At 37.8% G+C, this 12756-nt stretch overlaps 1 protein-coding gene across 3 annotated transcripts in view; it reads left to right on the top strand.

Annotated features, from left to right (window-relative positions):
- Positions 1-12756, top strand: part of kdm2bb (lysine (K)-specific demethylase 2Bb) — a 44583-nt gene that overhangs the window by 18031 nt on the left and 13796 nt on the right. For all 3 annotated transcript variants that reach the window (XM_089126120.1, XM_039664356.2, XM_089126121.1), the window contains 4 exons: positions 3108-3223; positions 5440-5557; positions 9954-10321; positions 10640-10726. In XM_089126120.1, coding sequence (XP_088982246.1) covers positions 3108-3223; positions 5440-5557; positions 9954-10321; positions 10640-10726 — 689 coding nt within the window. The remainder of the gene's footprint in view (positions 1-3107; positions 3224-5439; positions 5558-9953; positions 10322-10639; positions 10727-12756) is intronic.

The raw sequence follows: 12756 nt of genomic DNA, 5'->3' as shown, positions 1-12756 counted from the left end.
TTAGACCCAGTTTACACTAGAGCCCGACCGATAAAGGATTTTGAAGGCCGATACCGATACAAATATTTTTTGGTTTTAAAATCCGATATGCCGATATATCGGCCGATATATATATATTTTTTTTTTCAGAAAGGCGCAACAAAACATTAACAGATTTCCCTAACATCAGTGTTGTAGTACTCGAGACTCGGACTCGTCTCGGACTCAGTCTCGAGACCATATTTTAATGGTCTTGGTCTTGTCATGGACTCGTGTCCATTTGGACTCGGAATTGACTCGTACTCGAACATTTTTTTTTTAGGACTCGGAATTATTCCCGAGTCCACTCGAGTTCAATTAAAAACATTTATCATGATTATTAATGTATGTTAATAAAATATTTCTTTAAAGTGATTGACATGCCCAGTGATTGGTGATTTTCTAGTGCGCAACTGCGCATGACAAATTGTAATAAAATTACTTTTAACACCACCTACTATGTGGCCTTTTTACCCTAAACTGATCATATTTTTTAAACTAAGTAAATTCAGTAAAAAAAAAAAAAAAAAAAAAAAGGATTTCTCTAAGTAAATAAAAGTAAATTAGGTAATCAACCCTCACTGGTCTCGGTCTCGAATCGGACTCGACCGTTGCTGGTCTCGGACTCGACTCGGACTGGACTCTCTATGGACTCGGTCTTGACTCGGACTCGACTCTCTCTGGTCTCGGTGTCGACTCGGACTCGAGTGAGGTGGTCTCGACTACAACACTGCCTAACATTAGTTATTTGTAGTTATTTATGAGTTTTAACCAAAATAATATGATAATGCATTTTAAAAAGAAACTTTCTAAAAGTTTCTTTTATTGTCACAACAGAAACGGACTGTTGATAGTGGCATTAGCTAGCTTTATGGTTAGCTAGTCTATGATGAACCATAATTTAGCAATGGATTACGTCATACTGCAAATTGTAAAACATACATTTTCAATATAACTGGCCAAGGAAACTTCCGCTGGCCACAAATTTTGTCATGCTTATTTGAGTTAAGAGAACTGATGGGGATGTTCTTTTAATTGTTATTCAAGCAATGTATGTATCGAACCAAAACGAGTGACCAAACCCAACGAGTGTTGCCAACAGGAACGGTTTAGAGTGCCCTCTGGTGGACAAACTACACAACACTCATGACATGGTTCAAGCGTGTTTCGTCCGGTTTTTGTTTTGTTTTTTTTTTTGAAATTTTCATTTATTGGCCATTATAACTGCCGATACTACGGAAGCCCTGAACCGCAACCTAAAAAATAAATAAAAAATCTGTAAAAAAAAAAAAAAATCTGTAAAAAAAAAAATCTGTAAAAAAAAAAATCTAGCATTGAGATTACAGTCGAAATGTTTCGAGATTAAAGTCGAAATGTTTCGAGATTAAAGTCGGAATGTTTCGAGATTAAAGTCGGAATGTTTCGAGATTAAAGTCGAAATGTTTCGAGATTAAAGTCGAAACATTGTGCATTCATAACAGTGCGCGTCCACTGGCTCAGAGCGCGCGCGCGCGTGTGTGAAGTCGAACTGCCATGGATAAACACAAAATAGTAGCTTTTTACTTTTATCTGGGCTTTCAACAAAATTCTACACACGTCAAACGTGCTAGTGGCAGTGTTTCCGAGGTGTTTTCGTGCTCGTCTAGTCAACACTATCTGGGTCGAGAACACAACAGTAACTGTTCGGTCTCCCTCTTCAACGTAAATACGCTCTGGATACATTTTAAGTGCATCATTCTGTATCCAATCATTTGGCCGGATCCTGTGATTTCCTAAAATTTAATAACCACTTATGGTTGAGGAGAGATTCTCTGATATGATTGTAAAGCACTTTGAGTGTAGGCATATATGAAAGCGCTATACTGTAAATGCCCTATTCATTCATTCATTCATTCATAAAGCTGGATTTCTCCATCCAGTCTGAAAAGTGTTTTCCGTGTTGGTTTTCCTATAGGCTAAAGTCTATTCCGGCGTATTATATTTTATAACGATAAAGTAAGATAAGTAATTCAGATAAAAGTAAAAAGCTACTATTTTGTGTTTATCCATGGCAGTTCGACTTCACACGCACACGCGCGCGCTCTGAGCCAGTTGACGCGCACTGTTATGAATGCACAATGTTTCGACTTTAATCTCGAAACATCCCGACTTTAATCTCGAAACATTTCGACTTTAATCTCGAAACATTTCGACTTTAATCTCGAAACATTCCGACTTTAATCTCGAAACATTCCGACTTTAATCTCGAAACATTCCGACTTTAATCTCGAAATGCTAGATTTATTTTTTTTTTTACAGATTTTTTTTTTTTTTTAGGTTGCGGTTCAGGGCTTCCGTACTATACCGATAGTTTGGAAAATGCCTAATATCGGCCGATAATATCGGCCTGCCGATATATCGGTCTGGCTCTAGTTTACACCTGTATTTAGCGTCTTCCACCTGTGATCTGATTGACCAAAATGCATCTTAATACCAGGTGTAAATATGGCCTAATAAAAGCACAGATAGGAGTTGGAAGTCATGCGGTTGATCTACTGAGAATGTGCAAATTCAATATCAGATCAAGCACAAAATCTTTTAACATGCTTTTTTCTGTGTTAATTAAATAAAAGTGCAAATGCCACTAAATTTGACAACTGGAAACCATAGTAAATCATGATTTATTTATTAAAATACTATCTGCCCATAAATTTAGCGTTCAGACAGGGAAATTCCTACAAATGCAGATGCACTAAGGTCAACCGCAAAATAAGTGTCCACGCCTAATTTATCACTGCATGTCTTTAGTAGAGAGTAGTTTTTAACACCAAAAGAGGGTTGCAATAATGCAAGCTGCTAATAAATCTGGTTAATAAATCAGGTCTTCTAAATTCATACAATAGCTTTGTGTGAAATTTAAGTCATTATTCCACTGAAGCCATGAAATGTCATGCGTGTTTGTGTTCGAATTCAAAAATAGTGCCATGTTTGACGTTAGTGATGCACATGAGATGGAGAATGACATTTGAGAGCAGAACGTTATGAATCCGTTGTACATTTTCTTTGCTAAAAAATTGTGCATTCACATTTTTGCTTTCTATTGTGTGTAGGTTGGATCCATGCCGTCTACACTCCAGAGGACACCCTGGTGTTTGGCGGGAATATTCTACACAGTTTTAACATTCCCATGCAGCTCACTGTTTATGAAATTGAGAACAGAACAAAGGTAAAGCATTTATTTAAAAAAATGAAAAATAATTCTTGATTCATCAGTCAGCATTGAAGGATTTGTCTTTTTAATTTGATGGATGTGGAAGGGAAGTTGTTTTTATTTTTGATCTGAGTATGTTATAATAATGCCATTTATATTGTTCTAAGAGGTTGAGGTATAAAGAACAATATTTTCCTTGTGACACCACCAGAACCTCTTGTTAACTAATACTTTTGTAATTGAAATAAAGCTGAAATAAAATTAAATATAAATAGAAGAAGAAAAGTGAAACAAACAGAAACTAGAAATGTTGTCTTAAAATGAAAACTGAAAATATAACAAAATAATTCAAACTATTTTTAAATACTATAGTAGTATGTAAATAACACTAAAATGGCACATGACCCACAGCAAGGTTAGAGTATGATCCCAAACCGCATAAATTAGATGATCCCAATAAAAATAATACCTTTAATTTATAAAGCACTTTTCATTTGCGAACAGATCTCAAAGTGCTACAGCAAGCGTAAAATGAGCAAGAATAAGATAACATAAAAATTGAAATTCTAGATTAAAAGTAGCTTTTTCTAAATAAGAAAGTTTTTAAGCCTTTTTTAAAAAGGTCAAGGTCAATCCCAAACCTCTCGCTTCTGAGCGGCTCAGTTGCTGACAGTGAAAAGGCAGTTTTAGAGACAGCACTGGACACTTTTGGTGTGTTGTGACATTTCAAAGAGACAAACCAGTTGTGGTCTCTCACTTTCTGCTCGCAGAACCTCCAGGACACTTTGATGTGCTCTGCAGGGCTTAGAGCCGGTGGGGTGGGCTATTTTTATATTTGCTGCTAGACAGAGCAGGCAGAGAAGAAGACAGATTGTGGCATTGGCGCTGTTGTTCCAGGGGCTGCGTTATTGCAGTGCTCTAAATTTAGCGCTGGCTGAAGGAGGTATGAGGGAATGAGAGCACAAGCACTCCATAATTTTGAGAATGTGAGTTTCCTCCCTGGAGAGGAGCTGGAATGGAAAGATATGTGCATGAGAAACATCTTAGTCATGTTGTAGTTTTTCTCATACTGTGAGAGCCATCTATTGTGAACAGTGTTGGGAGTAACGCATTACAAAAGAAATACATTACAGTAACATATTACTTTTTGCTGTAACGCAGTAGTGTAAGGCATTACTAATCAATTTTCAGTAATATTTTACTCGTTACATGTTCAATGAGGCTTGTATTACAGTTGTATTACAGTGTATTGTCTGCTTTTATTTCTTAAAGGCAACAGACTATGTGAAAGTTTTAAAGCAGTCTTTTAGTGCCAGTTCAGAGCGGTCGCGCCTGTAACATTGTTTTTTCCTCATAAATGCGAACACGAAAACTAAAATAAAATGAATATTTTAAGTTCTATGGAGACTGGAGAGCCAACCCTTCCTCATCCGATTTGCGCAGTGTAATTAACAGAATTACCAAAAATATATTTTGCCTCCTATTTTTTTTTTGTCACGCATGAATGTCTTTTCCCTAATATTAAAAATAAAACATAGACTGATATTTGTCTAATGTCTGGAGTCCTTTAAGGAAGTAGCCTATATACGTTTCAATACATGTATTTTCTGAGAATTTTTATTTCAAGTTTTGACTGCAAATGTCATGTCCATAATGCTGGACTTCCCCAATTTTAAATAATATATCCTAGACTAGTTTTGTGGTGTAGGTCTACGTATTTTATAATGTTAACTTCAAATATTACTAATAGCCTAATTTAAAGATAAGGCAGCATTGGATCTGGACGGTAAGGAGAATAACGCTGGAGTTGGAAGAGGTGTGTCGCGATTCTGTAGGTTCGTGGATCTGAGTCGTGTGGCGAATCGCGATTTCGGTTTCATATTGCATATTGTTACAGCCCAAAAGTTAAGTTCTACTTAGTTATTTTGGTGAAAGTAACTCAAAAGTAATACATGAGTAATGTAACGCATTACAATTCTGAGACAGTAATATTGTAAGGTAATGAATTACTTTTAAATAACAGTACTTTACTAATAACAGTAAAGTAATACCTAATGTATTACAGTTTGGAAGTAACTTGCACAACACTGATTGTGAAGCCAATTATATCAGTTTTATGGATGTAGAGTTTAGGTTGTAAGGGTTTATTTCTAAACAATCGTTAGTGTTATGAACTAACAATGAACAGTAAGTGTTCCAGGGTTCATAATAGTGTTGTTTATCGGTTTCAGGTGCACTCCAAATTCCGCTACCCTTTCTTCTATGAGATGTGCTGGTATGTGCTGGAGAGGTACGTGAACTGCTTGACCAGACGTTCGCACCTCAGCCTGGAGTTACGTGGTCACGCTGGTGAGTTGGCTAAACTGACAGCAATTTGCAGTGACAAACATAACAAGAAGTCATTTTTGATTGACGGAGCACACTGGCAATGCGACAAAGTTTAAGTATAATATGATGTGGCAACTACTAATGGGAACGCTGACGGTAAAGGTCCTTGCACACCAAGTCCGAAATTTTCTGTTTTCTCGTATTTGTCATCCTAAAAATTCTTCACACACTGAAACGTTGCACATTGATTCCGATGTGTATTAATTAATCTGTTGCAAAAAATGTGCAAAACAATACAAATTGGAGTCTTCAAGGTCCCGTTCCTCATGATCCCATGTTTCGAACTTTAGTTAGTGTGTAATGTTGTTGTTGTTGGAGTATAAATAATATCTGTAAAATTATAAAGCTCAAAGTTCAATGCCAAGCGAGATATTTTATTTAACTGAAGTAGCCTACATCGAATGGCCCGTTTGTACTTCATCCCTCTACTTCCTTCTTTAAAACCACTTAACTGTCACCGTCCCACAGGTGGGACGTTTGCCACTATATTTTTAAAACAATAATATCTTAGTAAATACCTTAAATAATATTGACAAACTATATATCATTTGAAAGCTTACAATCTCTAGTTTCCATATTTGGTGACTGATTTTCAAAATATATTACAGAGGAGCCATCATTTATCAATATAAAACAAGAATATTTTCATACTCATAAGGCGTGTTCAGACCTTTATTTTAAAATAGCAGTAAACATGAAAAATCATGAAAAAATGGTAGATACCTCAGTTTGTTTTCATGCCAAAAGTTCAAAAGATAGAATCCATTCAATTATTTTGGAAAAAAAAGGTCTGAAATGTTTGAAATATCAAGAAAAAAATAATAAATTCACCATTTGTGACGTGTCAGCTAGCTATGACTTACATGCATGTTCTTTGTATGTGTTTCTTAGAGGTTCAATTAATATCAAAATCTGCCAAACTTCCCATGCTTCTTCTGAATAGGATCTCTACTTCAGAAATTGTATGAAAATTGTGAAAATAATGGTTCATATCACTCAAAACACGAATGGATATGCAGGCGCCCTTATATGGGCAGTAATGGAGTCTGGTTGTGCCCTAGTGAAAAAGTTTGGTACTGCGCTCAAACAAAATCTTACTGAAAGCTCATTTTTTGAGATATCAACCTAAAATTTGAAACACAACTTGTTCAGATTTTTGGCTTTGATCTTTCTGACATTTTAGAGTAGCCCAGGTTTTTAAAATATATATTTTATGTAAAATATGAATAATTAATATTTTTACATTGTACATTTCCATAAACTCAAACTTCTATAACTTTTTTTCTGTTTCACTTTCTTAATTTATTTCACTTCTACAAAAATCTGCCAAATGTCTTCTTTAAAACAAGACCAATCATATGTCTATATTCCAAAGCATTCTTGAATTACAACCATTTAAGTTCGAAATGTGCATTTTCATGTCTATTCAAAAAAGGAGGGGTGACAGTTAACAGGTTAATGACGTCAGTAGAACAGTTTTTTTTAGTAGAACTCCCTCTACTTGTGCACTTCTTGTAACTTACTGTGTTTACTCAGCTCTTACGGTGATATCCTGAAGTAAAACTGATGCTTCATCTTTTGTGTGATGTACAATAAACTTTATTAAACTCCTCAGTTTGATCCTCATTCGGACCTGGTCCGAAACAGCAGACTTGTAGGCTATTAATAAATAATGGATACATACAAGCAGATGACAAATACGTTATAATAACCGTAATTAAACTACTAAACTATACCTGTTCCATCTCTATACAGCACTCTGACTCTGTAGGCATTTTTGTCCGACTCGAAATGAACACTGAGAGTTTCTGATATTATCATCATTCCGTGAGCTGAATTTGTCCTGAGAGACCCCGAAGCTCATGAAGCTCCGCCCCCTGTGCCGGTGGCAGGAGCTTATTTGCATTTAAAGGGGGGGTTTACTGCTTTTTTTCTTTGCATGATTCTGTTTATGGGGTGCAATATAACATGTATTCGTGGTTTTTCTTTTTTAAAAATTCTTATTTTTCATAAACTTCACCTTTATTGTAAGCCGCACTCTCCTCTGTCCCCTGAACGACCGGTTGACTTCCTGAGTCTATGAAACCACTCCCTCAGAAACAGGCAGTGGGCTCACTCAGATTGGTTAGTTTGGGCCGGTGTGTTGTGATTGGCTAAACTGTCGCTCACGTTGTCCGGAAGGTTAACGCCCGTTACCTTTACGGGCGAAACGTGCCTGTGCTCCAGTCCATATGTAAATAATGGTGTTGAACTGCAGTATCAGTTTGAGGCAGAATCAGACCGAGAAAGCGGCGATGAAGAGAGGCAAGCAGAACCTCACCACACACGGCTCTTACTAAACGTTTCTGAATGATAATTTGCTACATTTTTTAACTTTATACACGTTTGTTTTACACAATAGCATCTGACTGGCAACAATAGCAACTGACTGGCTACTAATGTTAAACACAAACAGCGTTGGCATTAGTTTACGTTCTTGATCAAATCGAAAATAACGTCATAAAGCATATATACATGAAAAATATGTTTAAAACATTAGTACTTATACAAAATTCAGGTCCATAATGTTTTTACGCGTTCGTCATAGACACAAAATATCATAACTAGTAGCCTATAGTGGCTATAAAGCCAGCGCTGGCATTTGGAAAAAATAAAAAATTCGTCTACGTCTGGAATTATACATGCAAATACATTTAAAATGATGAAGTTTTAGCCTACTTACAGGTTGTGGCCCAACAACTGCTGCCTCTGGTTTTAAAGTTGGAACTGCTTCATGTTTAAGTAACAGTTTCTTGTTGAATCCGGTGTTGAATTCGTGGAGATTCTGGAAGCTATCTTCCGTAAAATGCGCAGCACAGAGAGCTAGATTACGATCATCATTTTCATGAACATAATCAAACATAAATTGTATCCGTTGTTGACGAAGTATAGCGTCCGTGGGAAGCTCGAACACAGAAGACCTGACAGCTGGTGAACATAACACACTCGACGAGCCGCAGAAATATGCGCATGCCCTTTTTTGCATTTTCCGGAGGGAGGGGTTGATGCAAATGTGTGGGTTAGTGACGTCTAAAACCCAGCTGTAGTCCCAATCGAGTCGTTTTTGTAGGCAATATACTTCCTGATTTTTAAAAGACGATATCTCCGCTTACACTAAACTTTCAGTGCTGCAACATTGCAGATACTGTTCATGCACCAACAGCAACATTACACACTATTTAAAATGAAAAAAGTGACGTTTTTCTGAGCCCCCAAAAATGGAGCTTTAAACAAATTTAAACATGCTGTAAAAAAAAAAGATCTGTTGGGTATTTTGAGCTGAAACTTCACATACTGGGGACATCAGAGACTTATTATACATCTTGTGAAAAGGGGCATAATTCAGGACCTTTCAAGCAGTGAGGATGATTTTGTGGTCCTCTTTGTTCTTAAAAAGAGAAAAGTGGAAATATTGGGACCATACGATCCTGAGATTGCGTAGAGAAGAACGAGAGTTCCACCTGCAGGATTTTCAAGAGCAATTCAAAGTTTACTTCCAGATGTCAATGGCTCAGTTTGGTGATTCTTTATATTCCGTGTCATTGTGTTCAACGCTTAGTTTGTCGAACAGTGTGCAAGGACAAAGCTTGCTCAATCCACCGCCTGATAAGGAATGTCTGCTAGCAATCAAAAGAACAGCAACTTGGGCCCTGTTTACACCTGGTATTAAGATGCGTTTTGGTCGATCAGCTCACAAGTAGACGAAGGAGACGCATTCCCGTTTACACCTGGTGTTTAAATCTCACTTTAGTCTTCTTTTAACCACTTCTGTCCTGATTTCTTCTAGGGGAGGGTTTGGGGGCGAGTAAATGTATGGATTTTTTTCCCCAAATATTTTGATCTATGACACTGCATCATACTGAAACAGGACCATAAAATCAGCATATATCTCAGCTTGCAGGACTTTGTGGGCTGGATTGGGACAAAACATAAAAGCTTCGAGTGGGAGCTGGAAAGAAATATGACTTATTTTTAGTGGGAGTGAGACATCATTCTCTGAAGTAGGACTGAAATACAAGTGTTTTAACTTTAAGTGTGAACTTGTGTAAGCTGCTGAAATGATCCGTACATTTTTATTGGAGAGGATTTATGAGTATCACACTTACTGAACTCCACAAGTAGTGAGCCAATCTTTTAAATGAGCCATTCTTTGAATTTTCAATCTCAGAGAGTAAATGCAATGTTTTCCTATTTCACTCGTATCAACATTTATCAAGATGATTCCTAGTCTTGCTTTTGATGTCTTCTGGTTTTTGTGTACTTTTTGGTGATTTTGGGAAGATCCAAGTAGCGTGTGTTCTCTTTTGACCCTAATTAGCTGAACCCAAGCTTGTAACCGAGTGTCTCGTCGCTGTTCCCCGGCTGGACATGGAGGAGAACTCGTGTGAGACACAGTTAGAGAGGACAGAGGGTGTGACCCAGCCCTCCTCGGCTGTCGCTCCCTATCAGACCTTCAAACCCCCAGCCAATGATTCTGATGACAGCTCCAAGTCCCTCCCTTCAGAGTGTCCCAAGACTCCGTCTGGCTCACCTGGAACAGAGCACTCGGGGAAATGGACCCACTTGACAGAGTTTGAGTTGAGTGGACTCAAAGCCCTGGTGGAGAAGCTTGAATCCCTTCCAGAGACGAAGAGGTGTGTTCCAGAGGGCATCGAGGATCCACAAGCGCTGCTAGATGACGTGAAGGTCTTTACACATTTTCCACTTGTTATTTGTTATGTCTCTCACATCATGCCTTGAATTGACATCATAATGAGGAATAATACATAGAAGTAAACACCTCCTGCAATATCCCAAAATGTGCATAAAAATAGTTGGATGAAAGCATAGCTTATGTGCATGGCTACACCTCGTAAAATATTAAGCTATATTTAAATTAAAAAAGAAATGATGTTTTTGGTTTTCATCATTCTCAAAAAATCTATTATGCCTGATTGTTTGGTGTCTGAACTTAAAAAAATATATATATTTCACGTCATTTTTCATTTTGTCCTTTTTGAACAGGTTGTCTTGAAGGAACATGCAGATGACAATCCAAAGTTGGCCATCACTGGTTCTCCTATTGTATGCTGGCCGAAGAAGACAGGCAAGGTATGAATGTTTATGCAGAGCAACTAGAAATATAAATATGTTGCTAAGCAACATTCTTTAACCTGTTCTTTAGGGTAATTCATATGATTTGCATATTTATCTTTGTCATTGTTTAACTATTATGGCAGCAAAAAAACGTGTCATTCCTTCCCGATTTTTTTTTTCTTTAAGCTTGATTTGTGATTTGCAGTAGTTATTGAAATTGAACTGGGTTTTTGATGTCATTAAGTATTTTTGTTGTTGTACCACCAAAATAGTTGTGATGTGAGGTAGATTCTGTGAAAATATGATGCAATTTCTGTACTTGAGTTTGAAAAGGTGAAGCGTATTTCACTGGAATGATGGCTCGGCTTCAGACAAAACGCAAGGGTTGCCAGTCCCCCAAAATTAGACCTGACCAATAACACGCAAATCTGTGTTTATAGACTTGTTTTAGTTTATTTCCCTATTGACTGTGAGACACACGACTGGATGATGGCTTTTGTACTCCTCTACTTCACAACACTAAAACTGTCTTGTGTATTTAAAGCCCAGCTGCTGAATTTTCGCCTCCATTGTGTCTGTCCTTTGTGATTAAATACCATCTGTCCTTATTCTGCCCCAACTGGCCTCTCTTCTTTACCTCATGACCCTGTTTGAACATGTAACACTTCTGTTCTGCATGTCCTCTTCCTATTGGTTGTGTCCAAGCTGTGTTGGCACATATTAAAGAGCCTATGTTTGCATACTGCACACCCATTGGCTCTACCGCTCTCCTCCCTTCCCACTTCTTGGAACTCCCCCTGCTGCATATTCATGAGCACGTCTTGCTCTAGCCTGTGTGCTCTGATGGCTAAGGAACAGAAGGGAGGGCTGTGCCGTCTCACAGCCAGTAGCAAGCCGGAGCTACAGCCATGTCAGTTAGCAAAGCACTGAGAGGACTCTGAGCCATGGCCATGTCGCTGATAGCTGACGAGGAGGATTATGAGAACTCGGATGCTGAGCAGGTAGCAATGTTAAGCTGGACCTACTTCGACTTAAAGACAGGAGATGCGATTTGGCTGCATGCAGCTGTAATATTGTGTTGTGTGTATTTACATGTGTAACTGAAGTACACGTGATTAGGGAGCTGTCAGAAATGTTTATGGTGACCACTGATAACTACATATGATTAGAACGAGAATTCAGTGTTGACTCTACTCAGCCTATTGCTCATTTTGGTTCAGTCTGACATTGTTTATTTCCAATAGAAAGGTCTTTTGCCATTTTGCTTAAATAAATATTGCTGCAGGTTGTTGAAACCTGAATTTAAAGTTCACATGATACTGTAAGATGTTGTTAGGTACTTTCAGAAGTCGCAGATGAAAGTGAAATCGGTGACACTTCTGTTGTGGAAGTTTTGATATTACTTGCTATGCCAGCAGCTACACATACTTTCAGTATACTTAGAGACAAACTGTTGACTTTCAGTATGTTTATCAGATACAGTTGATGTTTTACACTGCCGTGTTTCAAAGGCGTGTGGGTTCTTGGATTACTTTGCATATGTCTGTTTGCTCGACTGTCCACGTGAGACTTTCCCATCGTTGTTTTGGGGTTGGGCGAATCTTTGAAGCTCTTCCAGTGAATCCTTTTGTATTGCTCTTCTAGTTAAATGTACAAACGCTTTTCATCCCAAATCCCGACAGCACCGAGGATAAGATGAAGCTGCTAGATGTTTATCATTTAATCATCCATCATTAGGATGAAACGAGGATCTCTTTCTGTTTGTAAAACTTACAAAAGTATGTTTGTCCAATTGAGTACACTTACTCTCACCGCTTGTTCAGATTTTTGTATAGATCATTGTGTAAATCAACTTCCTCAATTTCAAGGATATTTTTAACTGTTTTTGGCCACATCCCAACAAGGGCCTCTTTGAGCCGGTCCTACAAGATGAGCGCATGGGGGAGGGGCAAGACAAAGAACCAGCGTGAGTAAAAACAGTTCAGACATGTTCCTATTGTGAACATATTTAGTCCCGGACCTGTAGTTATGAAATTGTAAGTGTA

The sequence above is a fragment of the Pimephales promelas genome, chromosome 23 (assembly GCF_988280905.1).
Source record: "Pimephales promelas chromosome 23, fPimPro1.hap1.1, whole genome shotgun sequence".
NCBI lineage: Eukaryota > Metazoa > Chordata > Actinopteri > Cypriniformes > Leuciscidae > Pimephales > Pimephales promelas.
This window is presented reverse-complemented; position numbering and strand designations above follow the sequence as displayed.